Source organism: Amblyomma americanum, chromosome 2, assembly GCF_052857255.1.
Source record: "Amblyomma americanum isolate KBUSLIRL-KWMA chromosome 2, ASM5285725v1, whole genome shotgun sequence".
In the NCBI taxonomy this organism is placed as follows: domain Eukaryota; kingdom Metazoa; phylum Arthropoda; class Arachnida; order Ixodida; family Ixodidae; genus Amblyomma; species Amblyomma americanum.
The window spans coordinates 187,501,935-187,517,013 of NC_135498.1; the positions used below are offsets into that span (position 1 = coordinate 187,501,935).

Here is a 15,079-nt window from a genome sequence, read left to right on the forward strand (position 1 = left end):
CATGGCTCGCTGAGTTGTACTTAAGCTGAACCTTTTTCATTAGCCTCCACGCTTCTGTACCGGTAATATACAGCTGTTCTACAGTTTTCTCTTGAGGGATATTGGTAACCTGCTATTCATGATCGGAGAGCACCTGCCATGTGCGCTCCACCCCATTCTTATCCTTATAGTTTTTTCCCTCTAATGATCCGGATCAGCAGCCACTACCTGTCCTAAGTAGTATTCCTTTACTTCTTCCAGCACCTCACTTCAAATTGTGAACTTCTGTTCGCTTGAAAGACTGTTGAACATTTCTTTGGTTTTCAGCATGTTAATTTTTAGACCCACCGTTCTGCTCTCTGTGTAGTCGATTGATGAAATTAAAATGAATGATCAAATTAAAAAATATATGGCTGTGGCTTAACAGTGGCTAAGCCTCGGATGCAAGTGAAAGCTTCGCGCGCTTGGCGTTCCGGACCCTCTCCGGATAAGCAGCTCGCCGGTCGATAATGGCGGGGTGGCCAGACGCCGCTTTCCGACGACTGCTCAAAGCCTCCCGCGCAACGCTCAGATAAGACGGCCCGGTCTCGCCCTCATGCAAGGCCAAGCTCGCATGACTAGGCAAGCGCGGCGCACCATGCGCGCGGTTAGTGACGTGGTTCAGGCGGAGACGCAGCTGCGCAGAGCGCATGCACCAAGCCGCCGCCGGCGGCGTTGCCAACTGTACAGCGCAGCTGCGGTCAAATGAAGGTCAATCTGCATCTGTAGGCCAGCGTGAAATTTGGGACGCAGGGACGTAGAGAGGCACATTGAAACAGGAAACACAGCGCTGATGTTCTTCTCTGTATCGGCTCCTCTTCTCTGTTCTTCGAGCCCCACCTTCTACTTTAACGCTCTTGATTGCCGACATCACCTGCAAGGCAAGATTGCTATCGCGCAGCATAAAGAAGAAGCTGTGCACACAGGACTTCTGGCTGAGGTTAAGACAGTGCTCTGTTTCGTGTTTCAGTGCGTCTGTCTACGTACCTGTGTCCCAGAGTTCACCCTGGCCCACAGATGGAATGATACCAACTAGCGCAGAAGAATGCCTTTTTGTCAAACTGCAGCTCCCGGCAAAATCCGCGTCTGTAGGCCAGTAAACCTTTCGTTTGAAAAAAAAACGCAAGCAAGTGCGCTTCATTTAATATAATTTTTCCGTTCTGAAACGATTAGAAGTTAAGCCAGGACATCATCCTTTCCATTCTGCTGATAAGAATGGACTAAGCGACAAATGTTGAGCGATTTTGTTCGCATGACAACATGTGGTGCAATTCTTAAAACTGAATTTTCTACACGGCTGCTAGAAAAGAGATCTTGTAGTCCTTCTGTGGACTTCGCAACATTGCAGCACTTGTTATTTCTAATTTCTGGAATAATGACAGCCACCAACTACAACGCATGATTATGTGGGAACGAAATGCAGTTAGAACATAACAGCCATTTTAAGACACCACGTAAGTTTTCGTTGTAACCTTTCAAAATTCTTTCTACTGTTTGCTTTATCACCGCGTGATATTCTACCGCAGAGCCGCCGTGGTGGCTCAGTGGTTAGGGCGCTCAGCTGCTAACCCGAAACATGCGGGTTAGACCCCGGTCGCGGTCGTGGTCGAATTTGGATGGAGGCGAAACGCTAGAGGCCCGTGCACCGATCGAAATTTCCGCAGCCCTTCACTACGGCGTTCATCATAAACTGAGTCAATTTGGGACGTTCAAAACCCTATAAACTGTATTCTACCCAAGGGAGTCCCCCGCTAAACGTGAGATATTAACGGCAGCTCGAATGCAACCCTTCAGCGCTCGGAGGCTTCAGGCCAGTATCGGCTCTTAACAACAAAGCTATCTCACAGGTGCGTACTGCTTGTGTCAGCGCCTCATCATGCTTTTTTTCTGGAACTGCAGTGCATGTTGCTCAACAGTTTTTGTAGGAGGTAGTAAACTTATCGGCTCGTCCGTCAGGTTGCTTTCTCTTTTTCCGTGGTGCAGTCAACTTTCGCCCTCATAGATCTTGCAGCTTCACTAACTTGGCTTCTGGGAAGACGCAACCAGACGGGATCCTTGAAACACCGTCATGCAGAGACGGAACAAGTTGCCCTCCGTTGTCTATTTCTGGTACATTCCAGTGTTGCTCCACATTCGCCTTCTTTGTCTCACCATAGCTGTTAGAAGACGCTCTACGTCACACTTGCGGTATTACAGGACGTGCTACGTCCAGCGCTATGGACGAGGGTGGCGCTGGTGAACACTCTCAAGGTTCGCTTACATGCAAAACATAAATACCCACGAAAGCAGCAGATTGGACAGCCGTCGCCGTAGCTCAGTTGGTAAGAGCACCGGACGCGATATTCGGAGGTCGTGGGTTCGGATCCCACCGGCGGCATGGTTGTTTTTTCTGCTGGTTTATAAGTAATTTTCTTTTAAAAAAACAATTGATTGGCACTAGAAATTAAAAGAAATAGAAAACATTCCCCTATGCACCTTGTTTTCGGTGACTGTTGGCTTCCTTAATATGTTTGTCAAACGAGCCCCTCATTTCATCTGCCTTGTCTGCTAATAGCTTAACGGGGGTCTCGGTTCTGGCAGTCTTGATGCCATAGGTAGCTTAAGAGGGCTCTCGCACAGTTTCCGCCCTCGCCGTTAGAAGACGTTCTACGTCACACTTGCGGTATTACAGGACGTGCTACGTCCACCGCTATGGACGAGGGTGGCGCTGGTGAACACTCGCAAGGTTCGCTTACATGCAAAACATAAATACCCACGAAAGCAGCAGATTGGACAGCCGTCGCCGTAGATCAGTTGGTAAGAGCACCGGACGCGATATTCGGAGGTCGTGGGTTCGGATCCCATCGGCGGCATTGTTGTTTTTTCTGCTGGTTTATAAGTAATTTCCTTTAAGAAAACAATTGATTGGCACTAGAAATTAAAAAAAAACAGAAAACATTCCCCTATGCACCTTGTTTTCGGTGACTGTTGGCTTCCTTAATATATATATATATATATATAGACCCCGCGAGGCGACACCTCCTCTTCCTCTACTCCAGCGGAGCACATCTGTTGGAGCGCGGCACGGGATTGCTAAGCAATGGAGGCTCAAGGTCGTTCGTCGGCCACGGCACACGGCATACGGCTGAAGTGCGACCACACGACTAGCCGAGCTGGCTGGCTGGCGTAGTGTTGCTTTCGCAACAAAAAGTCGTCTAAGGTGGGCTCCTACTTGTCCTAGAGTCCACGGGCCTGCGCTTCCCGGACAGCTCTGTCCACTAGCCATGTTTTGACAGCGGGATAAGCAGCTCGCACAGCAATCTCCCATGAGAAGGGGGATGGGTTGGGTACGGGGGAAACTGCCATGGGTTGGGGGAATTCGCACAGGTAGCGCATACGCGGGTGGCCTTGGCCGCCCCACATGTTGAACAAAGTGGTAGGGTGGTAGCGATGAAGGAGGTAAGGCGAAATGTATCAGTTTATCTGCAGTTACCGCCAGACAGCAAGGCATTCTGAATCAAGTGCATGGTGAGGTGGTGGGAGGGTGAAGCGGCTGTTTTCTAATGACTGGTGACTAGGTGGCGTGTGAGCAGAGCCCGCGAGGTTTCCTGCCTGAGTGAGGGCGGTACCGCGCTCTTGGCGGGCACTCTGCCACCATTAGCGCACAGGGGTGGCAAAATGTTCCCACGCCACTCCGACCGAGTCAGGAGCGATTTGTCACACCTAGCGCGGCGCTGCCGTTGCTGGCGCGCCTCGGAGCGCTCCGGCTTCGAGTGTGGGCGCTGAGAGGGCGTGAGATCCTCATTCCTTCTTGCTCTCCTTGATAACGAAGCTGGAAAAAATGTTTTGCTACGTGAGCTGAATTCCGTCCAATTTATGAAGGTTAGTTGTGGTGTGTGGGTCCCGCACTATCTTTGCTTATTCAATAATTGTCCGTGGTACAATCTTATGTACCAGACTTCTCACTTCGATGGTTGCGCTGTAGCCATTCCCTGAGGGCCCAGAGAACTTTATTCGTCCTTCGGCACACATCAATGAGGCGCGTGTTCTACCTCAAGTTTGGTAACAAATAATTATCCTGAATATTATGCTCTGAAATGTCTTTAGTTCGTGTTCGCTGATGCTGTACTCATACTTCAGGGTCGCCATATTCTTTTTCATAAGTCCTACAAACTGATTGTACTGGGTTCGGTGTCATTTGCTATTCAATACACCATAACGGAATTTTAGTGTAAATTAGTGCTGAAGGGTTACTAGTCACTCAAACTTTGAATTGTGTAATATAGGACGCAATATTCTGCGAATAACATTAGTGATACTGTGATAGTGAAAAAAATTGTTAATAAAGATTAGAAATGAAAGGGGCATGAATACTCTGCCCTGCGGTACTCCTGAGAGAACTGGCTTGAGCCCGGCGCTTACTTTCATTTATATAAAAATACTGCTCACGAGAACGAAGGGGTGATGTAAATCATTTCCAAATATTTCCATTTTCATATAGCTTTAATTTTAGCAAGAGTTTAGGAAGATATACTTTATAAAGAACTTTGGCGAAGTCTAAAAAGTTAAGTCGGTTTGTCCTGGGCTACCTATTGCTTGACGAATATCGTAAACGATTTGTACATATGCCATGTTATTGCGGACAACCTATCACGGAAATCATGCTGCGCTGGTGATAACGAAATTTAAGTTTAATGATAATTTGAGAGATGTTTACAGACTATAACTACCTTTATTTTCGCTTGTTTCCAGGCTGTAGAAAATACGCCATGTGTATGCGATGATTAAGAGATGGTGAAGTATATAGTGACCCACAGGGAATATCTGTATAAAACACATTAAGAACGCCGTCCGTAACAGCGTATCTCCAATACTCAGAAGGTTCAGGACTCCTTCCTCGTTGACCAAAAGGTCTGATGCTGAAGGACGATCGGTGGAGTCGTAAAAATATGGAAGTGTCATCTTTGGCGGATACGGAAGAGAAATTGAAGCTAAAATGTTCATGGTGTTCTCGTGTAATTCTTTCATCCCCAGCTTTATGCTGTTTATATGTAGGGCTTGGGTATCCCAACACTTAACAATTGCTTTTAAAGGTGCTGCATAAATAAAATCTTTCACTGTTACGTTAAAGAATATATCCTTCAAATCCTTAGTAAGACGAGTAAATTCTTACCTCATGCAATGAAGCGGTGTCATGTTCTCGCCACTTAGATCTCGATAGCATGCTTTTCGTTTCCTTTTAATCCTGCACTTGAGATGAATCACTTCGCTGCTAGTCCAGGCTTTTTTTTCCTTTTGTACTTTTAGCGGCCTTTGTACTATGCCTCACCTTATCAAAAAAGTCCCATAGATCATCACTGACAGCATTTGATTAGAAAATAGACATGAAATTATCAAACGACCGTTCAGAGTAATCTAAAACACACTCACCTCATATGCTGCTAGAAAGTTTGCACCTAAACCTTGCAAATGCAAAAATTAGCGTTTAGAATCCTCGTAAACATTGAGACAGTCTGCAATGCCTCACGCCTCTTGTTTCTGGGTCATTTCAGATCCCCACTACGTCGCGATAGCCATGATAACGGAAAGCTGCATAGAAATTTTCTTCTCCACCATCCTTCTCATCGGCGTAATAAAGGTAAGCGCAAACGTCCATCTCTATACCAGCCAGCCGACCCTATTTGCAACTCCTGATCACTGCTTGCCACCCAGCAGCCTGCGCGACAAACCGTCGATTCAGGTCCAGCTTAATAACCCGCTTCAGCTGCCCGTAAATCGTGTGCACTAAAACGTTGTTTATGTTCTTTACTCATCGCGAAGCCGTCACGCGAAATGCAAGAAACGCCAAAGCGAACGTCGAAATATTTTAGCTGCGTTTCATTTTCTATGCCCTTTCGCTGGAATGCACATACAGTTTCATTTTGCTGTTTCCAAAGGAGGAACCAGATGATGTGCTCCTGAAAACGTTAATGATTGAAATACTGAGAACTGGAAAAAAAGGTGACCGCGATCATGGTCATTTCTTCGAACCATTTCACTATCTATACATCTTCTTCCTTCCCTGTCATCATAAAATTGCCTTGTAATAAGTGATTTAATATCGCATGAGCGAATTGTGATCGTGGTTCCGTTTTGAAGTCAAATTTGTCCTGGAGCTTTCCTTTTTACTTTCATGGTCTTCAACCTCAGAGAGAAAGAAAGAGTGTTATTTGCAGAATGTTACAGTAATGGGGCTTCCTTGTGACGTACGATGCCGTCGAAATATTGGATGCATAGGAGGCGTCAAAACACTGCTGATAATGCCACCATGCATCTGAGTTTCGGTTATTATAGTGATGTGGGAAAACAACGGCCTATTTCCTTCTACCAAACGAATAGAGCGTGGCTGCCATGAATGTGGCCGGAGCTTCACTGCAGACTTCCTTTATCCGACCCTAGTAATTCTTACACCAGATTACGCTTGTTGTCCACTGGTTTCGCATATTAGGCTCTAACATTAGGCTTTTGGCATATGACATGTTCCTTCAGACTAAGCTCAAATCCACAGCTATCGTTTGGGATCCGTATACAAAAAAGAACATCGCCTCCTTTCAAACCATTCAAAGGGAAGGAGTCAGGTTTATTTTACACAAATATAGCAGATTTGATTCTCCCACAAAGCTAATGGCAGAAAATAGTATCCCACTTCTTTCAGACCGCCACAATATAAACCGAAGTTTGTTTCTTGGTAAGATTCTTTCACGCGAGGTAAACATTCCAAAACCTAATTGTGTTCAACTTTCTACCACCAGACGAACACAACACGCTAAGGAACATACACTGCATTCTATACTTGCACGAACAAATTCATTTAAGCATAGCTTCTTGCGCCGAACCATTTTCGATTTGAAACTTGATCCCAGAATCTTTTTTTCAAAACAGCAATTTTAGCAATTCATTGGAAGAACACTTCCTTTGTTAATTTGTCTTATTTTGGATTATTATTAATGCTGTTTCTTTCTTCTCTTTGTTATCATCGAATTAGGCTGTGTGTTGTATTTTGTTTTCTTTGTGATTGTTATGTTGTATACCCCTCTTGCTTGGGCAATATAGGCCCGCAGTATTTTGAAATAAATCAATAAATTTGGGCGACGTAAATATTTGTTCTCGCTGCTTCTCTTCGACGAGAACACGGCGTCGAGAAAATGCTGTCTGATATGTTCTGAAATTGATGCACTGCTCTTTAAGAGTCACATTTTATTTATTTATTTATTTTATATTGGCATGTGCCTAGCACCACGCGTCCTCCGCGCTTAGTCGAAACGACAACCAAGCAGCGGTTGGTTCGAGAGATGCGCTCGGGCTAGGCCATTTAAAATTCCTAGAGAACGTTCATGAGCTTCAAAGCAATGTGAAGTTTCAATGAAGCTATTGCGCTGGCGGATTCCTCGCTTTATTCTTTATTTATGCAGTGCTCGATTCACGCCGTCGAGTCTACTTGAGTGATGAGGGGACGTTGAATCCTTAACCATTTCATCCCCTCTTGCCGACGGTTTGCACGGAAGAGAACTAAATATTTTCAGTTACCCCTCGCTCGATCAGGGCTGCTGTTTACTCTTCCCGTCCTCCTCTCCTTCGCTGCTACCCTCAAAGGGCATGCCCTTAAGCTGGTGTGTGAGTTCCTTCACAGGTATGTTATCGAGACCAGGAGTTTTTTGTGCTAACTCTTCTTCCCCTGTATTTTTCTCTCAAAACTGGGTTATTTATCTTGTTACTTTGTAATTTCCACTTTTTAGCCCTGACCTCTTTGTTTCCTCGATTTTTATCCAAACCTCCTCAATATCTCTCGATCTTCATTCTTCGTTTTCCCTGATTCCTCAATTTTTATATATGAATCGCTTGAGATAAGTCTCAATGAATTTTTATCCTTTTTGATTCTGCGCCTAACCCTAACCAATTCCCCCCCCCCCCCCTCCACGGTAGTATGTGCCATCGCTTCAGAGACAACAACAACAACAACCTGCTCTGATATATAAAGGACCAACCTAATTTTTGTGTTCTCCCGTACGCCTGCCTACCTGCACGGCTCTCCTTGGCTCGTGACACCGGGGGATGTGCGGTCGATGCTCCCGTCTCGTGCAGATGACTCTCGTGACCACCCCGGTTCATCGCGCAACACGGAGGCTCCAAGGTTTGTCCCCCGAGGTCGTACCTCTTGACGGAGCGGCCCTGCCTTCCACTTCACTCATGCAACTTCACCGCCCGCCCTCTGCTGCTGGCCCTACCGCCACTCCGTCCTATCTCACCCTTCAGACCCCACGCACCCCTAAACCCCTTCAAGGGGACCAGTTCGAGAATGCCGAAGTCTGGCTGGCTCACTACGAATGGATCGCGACCTTCAATAGCTGGGAGGACGCTGCGAAACTGCGGAACGCGTACTTCAGCCCTGAAGCTGCTGCCCGGACGTGGTTTGAGAATCGCGAGGCCACTAGTCTACGTGGCCTGCATTCCGCCGTAACTTCCGAGTACGTAAGCCAACAGTGACCGCCGGGAGAGTGCGGACCGTACCCTGACCTCCCGCATCCAACTCCCGAACGAGGGTGTCGCAATGTACTACGTCGAAGATGTGACGCGTCTTTGCCATCGCGCCGACCAGGCCATGAGTGAAGAAAAGAAGCTGCGGCACCTGGTGCATGGTGTCAAAGATGAGCTCTTTTCTGGCCTCGTACGGAACCAACTCGCCCAAACCCGCTGCGGAGTTTCTGGCCAATGCTGTGCATATGAAGAAACTGCTGCAGCAGAGGTCCAGCAGCGTCGAGCGTCCACGCTGTCCACGCTTAACCGGGTCGACTACGATCCCGGAACCAATCCGAGCTCCCTTCTCGAACTTGTGTGCTCCGTGGCCTGTGATAAGCTGGGGTAACTCCAAGCAGTGTTTGCCGCTGACGTCGATTCCCTGACTTGTGTCACCTGCGAAAAAGTTCATTTCGCACTCAGGGCACCGGTCGCTGCAGTCGTTCCAGCACCGCAACCGGCCCAATCCGTCCCAGCGTCGTACCCGGCCCCCAAGCTAGTGACATATGTGGCCGTAATGCGCCGTTTCCTGTAATTCCTGTACCCTCGCCCTAAACTACAGTGGGCGCGGTGCACGCTGCCCAACCGTTTGCCTTCTGATCTGATTGGCGCCAGGCGCCACGGAAGACTGATCCTGATCAACGCGCTCCTGATCAACGACCTCTCTACTACACCTGTGGCGAGGCAGGTCATATCGACCGGCGATGCCCATATCGCCACTGGACCTGCGAAGATTTTCCCCCGGCAGTCCTCGTCCAAGACTTGGTGAGCGGCCTCAGCACATCGCCGAGTACGTCACTCGCCAGCGTAGTCCCCCGCATTCTCCGTGCCGCGAGACTCGATCGCCACGCCGCTCTTCGCCTTCTGGGTCACGTTTTCCCGCAGCACGTCTTTCCTCCGAAGGCGAAGCCGTTAAAGGCCAATTCGATGAGAAGCTTTCACCGCGGCGCCAATCGAATCGCCTCAACGTCTACCGCCGCGCTGCCGAACAGTTTTCCCGAAGCAGCGCTTGAATCGCCCGACTCGCCGACCAGATTTTGCTGCCGCACCGCTTAGTCACTCCCTACCTACAACGCCAGACCACGCTGAAGGGCGGATCTCCTTGGTCATCCCTGTTCTTGTCGACGCGAAGGAGGTTGATCAGCACGTTGGTAGATACCGTTGCGAATAACTCCATCCTTAGCGGACGACTTACGGCGACCCTGACAAACGTGACGACAGCGCGGCAAGGGCCAGACATACGTACGGCCGGCGGATATGTTGTCGCACCACGCGGTATGTGTACGGCGTGGGTTACGGTTGCCACGTTTCTCATTCTGCACGAATTCTTTCGCGATGTCCTCCTTGGCATCGACTTTCTGCTGGAGCACGGTACCACTATCACTCTCCCGAATAGCTTGGTGACATTTTCCACCAAAATGACCGCCGAAAACCCTGAGCACAAGGGTTCGCAATCTGCAGTGCGAGTCACCGATGATAACATTACGGCGCCACTATGCTCCAGCATCCTCGCTAGAGTTACCTGCGACAAGCCACATCGGCGACTCCGGATTGTCGAGACTAATGTACCCCTCTTATTAGCTATGGGGATTTCTGTGGCACGAGATCTTGGCTTCCTTCATGGCGGTTGCACAGATGAACTTGTTACCAATTTCTCCAATGAGCATCGCCATGTGTTCCGTGGCACAGTTATAGCGTATGTCGACCATGTTCGGGATGTGGCCGAATGCTTTTCTTCCGAGGTAACTCCGACTCGAGTTCAACCATAAGTGGTCAACGACATCGACATAAATACAGGCCTTCCACCAGCTGGAAAGAGGAAACTGCAGGACTTCTTGCGTGCCTTTGGTGCAGGTTTCACGTCTTTGTCCAAAGGGCGACAAACATCGATTGTTAAACACCATATCACCATGCATCAATACGCTCGGCCCCTTCATAAGCAGCCCTATCGTGTGTTCTCTCGTGAGAGAAATGCTATTCAAAGGCAGATCAGAGAGATGCTCGGAGACTGCTTCATCCAATCGTCAAGCAGTCTGTGGTCGTCTCCTGTAGTCCTCGTAAAAAATACGGAACACTGCGTTTCTGCATCGACTACAGGTAGCTTAACGTATATTTGCTACCGCGTGTCGACGCTCCCTCGATAGGCTTCGGCTAGCCAAATACTTCTTTTCGGTAGACCTCAGGTGTGGTTATTGGCAAAAAGAAGTTGATGAGAGGGACCGTGAGAAAACCGCCTTCGTCACACCGGATGGGCTCTACGAATTCCGCGCCCTCCCATTCGGGCTCGGTTGCGCTCCTGCAACATCCCAAAGAATAATGGACACCGTCCTCACAGTTCTGAAGTAACAGACAGACATACCTTGTTTACCTTGGCGACGTCATCAATTTTTTTTTCGCAGCGTCCACTGATCATTTTCACCGCCTCAGAACTGTCCTCGAAGCTGTTCGTTAGATCCGCCACCCTCTCCCTCAATCCGCTAAAGTACTACTTTGATTCACTGAATTGAAGTTTCTCGGGTACATTGTGAGTGCGGACAGGATCCGCGCTGACCCTGAGAAACTTGTTGCCGTTGCTGCCTTTCCGGTCCCTGCCGACAAAAAGCAGTCCGACTGTTCCTGAGCCTCTGCTCATACTATCGTCGCTTCATTAAAAATTTTAACCACCATGCCGGCCCTCTGACGCTCCTAACCTGGGATGATGCATCAACTTCCTGGGGCAGCGAACAGCAGACGGCTTTCTATGTTTTACGACGCTGGCTCCAATCATCCTCGATCGTGGCAGATTTCGACGACGATACCGACATGGAGGTACTCGCGGATGCAAGCAGCGTCGGTCTTGGTGCCGTTCTAGTTCAGCGGCAAAACGGTGTCAACAAAGCAATCGTTTGCGCCAGCCGTGCACTTTCGCACTGTGAATCGAACTACCCGACGAAGTTGTTCACATCTTTATACACGACATAGTGCTTAGACAAGGCACCCCCTCGACCATCATTGCTGACTGAGGCAAGGCGTTTACAGCTCGGCTCCTACAGGACATCTTGACTCTCAGCCATACAGAAAATCGAAAAACCACAGCGTTTCATCCTGAAACTAATGGCCTAACGGAACGGCTCAACAAGACATTGGGAGATATGATCTCAATGTACGTCGACGTTCAGCATAAAACACGAGACGAGATCTTGCCATACGTCACCTTCGCGTACAATACCGCGACGCAAGAAACCTCTAAGTTTACCCCGTTTCGTCTTATTTAACCTAGGTAGAGTCCGCATGATGTTGGACGCGATGCTCCTATGCGGAATGAAGCGGTCCCACCGAACGCAGGCCACTTCGTGGAGCAAGCAGAGCAAAGCCGTCAGCTGGCCCGCTTGCACATCAAGGACCAGCGATCCGCCGATGTCCGACACTACAACCTTCGGCCCAGGAATGTGCACTACGAACCGGGCGACTACTTGTCGGTGTGGACCCCCATGCGCCGCAAGGGGTTGTGCGAAAAACTCCTCACGATTTTTAAGCGGCACGGGCCTTGAAAAGAGTTTGTAGTGTTAGAAAATATGCCTTGTCTTTTTATCATGTGCTTCTCCCATCATCATCATCATCTCCCGTCGTGATCCTCTTTTTTCTCCTCTTCCCCTTCCCCAGTACGGAGCAGCAGGCGAGATATTCATTTTTCCGCCCAACCTCTCTGCATTTCCAGTGAATAAACTTTCTCTCTCTCTTTCTCCTTCGTACACAAATTCCAGCGCGGCCTCAGCGTCAACTACTATATTGTTCCTGACGGAAGTGTCATCGTTGGCCCTGAGAGGTCAGCGGCTTCACATCGTGCGTGTGGTATGCATAAAGCCGTACTTTTCACGTGACTGAGCGATGCGTTCACGTTGCGTTCCGCGCCCTTATCCCCTCCCCGCAAGTGCGAACTTGACTTTCCCCGCCTCCCAGCTAGCACGGATTGTATATTTCACCTCACCCCTATTCATTTCCTTTTCTTCTATCCTTGTATAAAGCTCACTTGGCATCGAGCCGATGGTCTTTCGAGAGGGAAATAATGCCACGTGCCTATATCACCCAGCGGCTTTCCGCGCTTAGTCGAAACGTCGAAGAAGCGGTCGTTGGCTCTAGAGGCACGCTCGGGCTAGACCTCGCTCTTTGATTAAAAGGACCTACCTCTTTGTCGAGTTATCCTCTACGCCTGCCTGCACGGCTCTCCTTGGGTCGTGACAATATACACCTCAAAGGCTCCAGGTATGGGGTATTCATTGCATGAGGGATAGTGTTTATACATCAAAGGCAGAAAAAAGTGCATCACTTATTACAGGTGTATAATTTTTTTCTCTGAAGATAAAATGTTGCGGATCGACGTAGAGCACGGCAGGAAGGGGAAAATCATTCCAGTCTTTTGCAGTCTGGAAGTAAAATGAGAAAAGATAGCACTAGTATGGGCAAGTGGTGGATAAGCACTTTTACTGTGGCTGACACGTTGCGAAGTCCGGTAAGGGGTAGGATGAGAGAACTAGATAGCTGTAAATGATAAAATATATGAAAAAGACTAATTCGAGAAATTTTACATCGATTAACGAGAGCATGCAGGTTAGATTCAAAGTTTAGGTTAGATACACTAGTGAAACAGCTGTAGCTGGAGTGCTTAAACCGGGCAGGCTCGATTCTGTACTGGTTCAAGAACATTCCTAAGAAATTATTGTTGCGGGTCCCAAATAGCGCATGCGTGCTCTAGTTTTGTTCGAACAGGGAATAGTTATTACACAGGAGGAGGCGAGTTTTAAGTGACAGCGGCGAAAACCAAGACACCGGTTAGAATCGTTTGTGAGTGCTGATTTGTGATCAGACCAAAACAGATTGTGGGTTATGTTAGTACCCAAGTACTTGTAAGAGGGAACACAGGTGATTACCGAATCTAAAATGACGTACTTAGACGGCGGGTAGGAGTGCTTTCGATGGGAGGTTACGACGGATGTTTTAGTAGTATTGATAGTCATTAACCATTGATGCGGATAGCGAACGCCCAGAACATTTAATTCACATTCAGAAATCTGGGTGCTACTATGATTCTCCATGGCCTTGCAACGTTTAATTCACAAATAGTGAAACAGGCCTTAACGATTCAGTGGCCAGAGGCGCGGCGGTTAAAGAAAATGCATTTCTGTAACATTTCTGTAGACGCTTCACTATAAACATTTGAACACTGACTCCTTTGGGGCATTCACGCCTATCTTTAAAATATGATGATCTCAAAAGAGGAAGTAGGGAACACCCATTTCTAATATCGGAAGTCTCCAACACCGTAACCCTGATATATTGCCCGGAGCTGTTGGGTTGCCTGCTGCTATTTATAGAACTTGAAAGCAATATTAATATCGTTTCAATGGACGTTTTCAACAAAGCTATTGGTGTCAAGCTCCTCAATCTTTATTTGACAGCGCAGCTCTTAAGCGGTGCTGTGAAAAAATTTGAGGTAAGTGCGGTAACCCGCATTGGAGGATCGCGAAAGCACTGACGCCTCCTCGGAACTCGTCGCCTCTTTTTGCTTCTCTTGTCCCTTATCCTCACATTTACTCGATTAAGCACTGACGTGAATTCATCCTATTTCAAAATTACCACAATTAATTCTCTTACTTAATCAAGTTCCATCAATGGCCCATGTTGAGTTTTCAAACTTGACTCCACGCTTTGTTTTCAATTTTGGTGCTATGCGTTGGCTCCTGCCACGCTTCCGGTTTTTAAATTTGGCGCAACACGTTGTCTTGGCTCCGCCCCTTTTTTGGATATTTTTAGCTGTAATTAATTAACTCATCACTCTATCGCCATAATTTTGTTGCGTAGCATCCTCACATCATCCTCTTTCGTTTGGCGCTACCTCTTAAGTTCCTCACAACTGCTGCGGACATATTTTGCGGACACGACCTTGTCGACATAGCCTAGTAAAGCTCTCGCTGTAATAATCGTTAAGCGGTGCCCAATGTTGGTATAACGTATAGCGGGAACATTCTGCAGCCACATGAGCGCGATGTCAACATCACGTCAGCTCCAAGTCCTGCTTCGTCTCCCTGTAAGAAGGTTAGCTTCCATATCCATTCCGCCTATATATGGCTTCCAAAATCTATGTAAAATCAAACAGAAGGTAGCCGATCTCTTGCGTCTACCTCGGCACTGATGGGAGTCAATGGCCCGGAGGCACTGCCGATGTGTTCGGTTGCCCAAGTGGCCATCTGCAGCAGGAACTTTTCGCTACCCGCGCATTTCCTAGTCGACCACTTAAGCGCCCAGTTCAGCGCTCACGAGGCCGTCATTGTCACGTTAAAGAAAGAACTCCCCAAGTGCCCCATTAACTCCCCACAACTCCTCCCATGCCTCCCACTCTAACGGCTGCCACCCGTCGCACTGTCTCCAACGAGGAGGAGGGCAATGGAGAGAATCGGGGAAGTGAACGGAATGGAGGCAGCTCAGCAGTTAATCTGCAACAGTCGTAACCGTACTGTGTTTTTGCTCGACAAAGCATTTTTGAACGGGAAAG

General features: G+C 48.1%; 1 protein-coding gene across 1 annotated transcript in view; it reads left to right on the forward strand.

The window, feature by feature from the left end:
• Positions 1-15,079, forward strand: part of LOC144120302 (uncharacterized) — a 76,150-nt gene that overhangs the window by 41,227 nt on the left and 19,844 nt on the right. Inside the window, exon 6 of the mRNA XM_077652691.1 lies at positions 5,550-5,635. Coding sequence (XP_077508817.1) covers positions 5,550-5,635 — 86 coding nt within the window. The remainder of the gene's footprint in view (positions 1-5,549; positions 5,636-15,079) is intronic.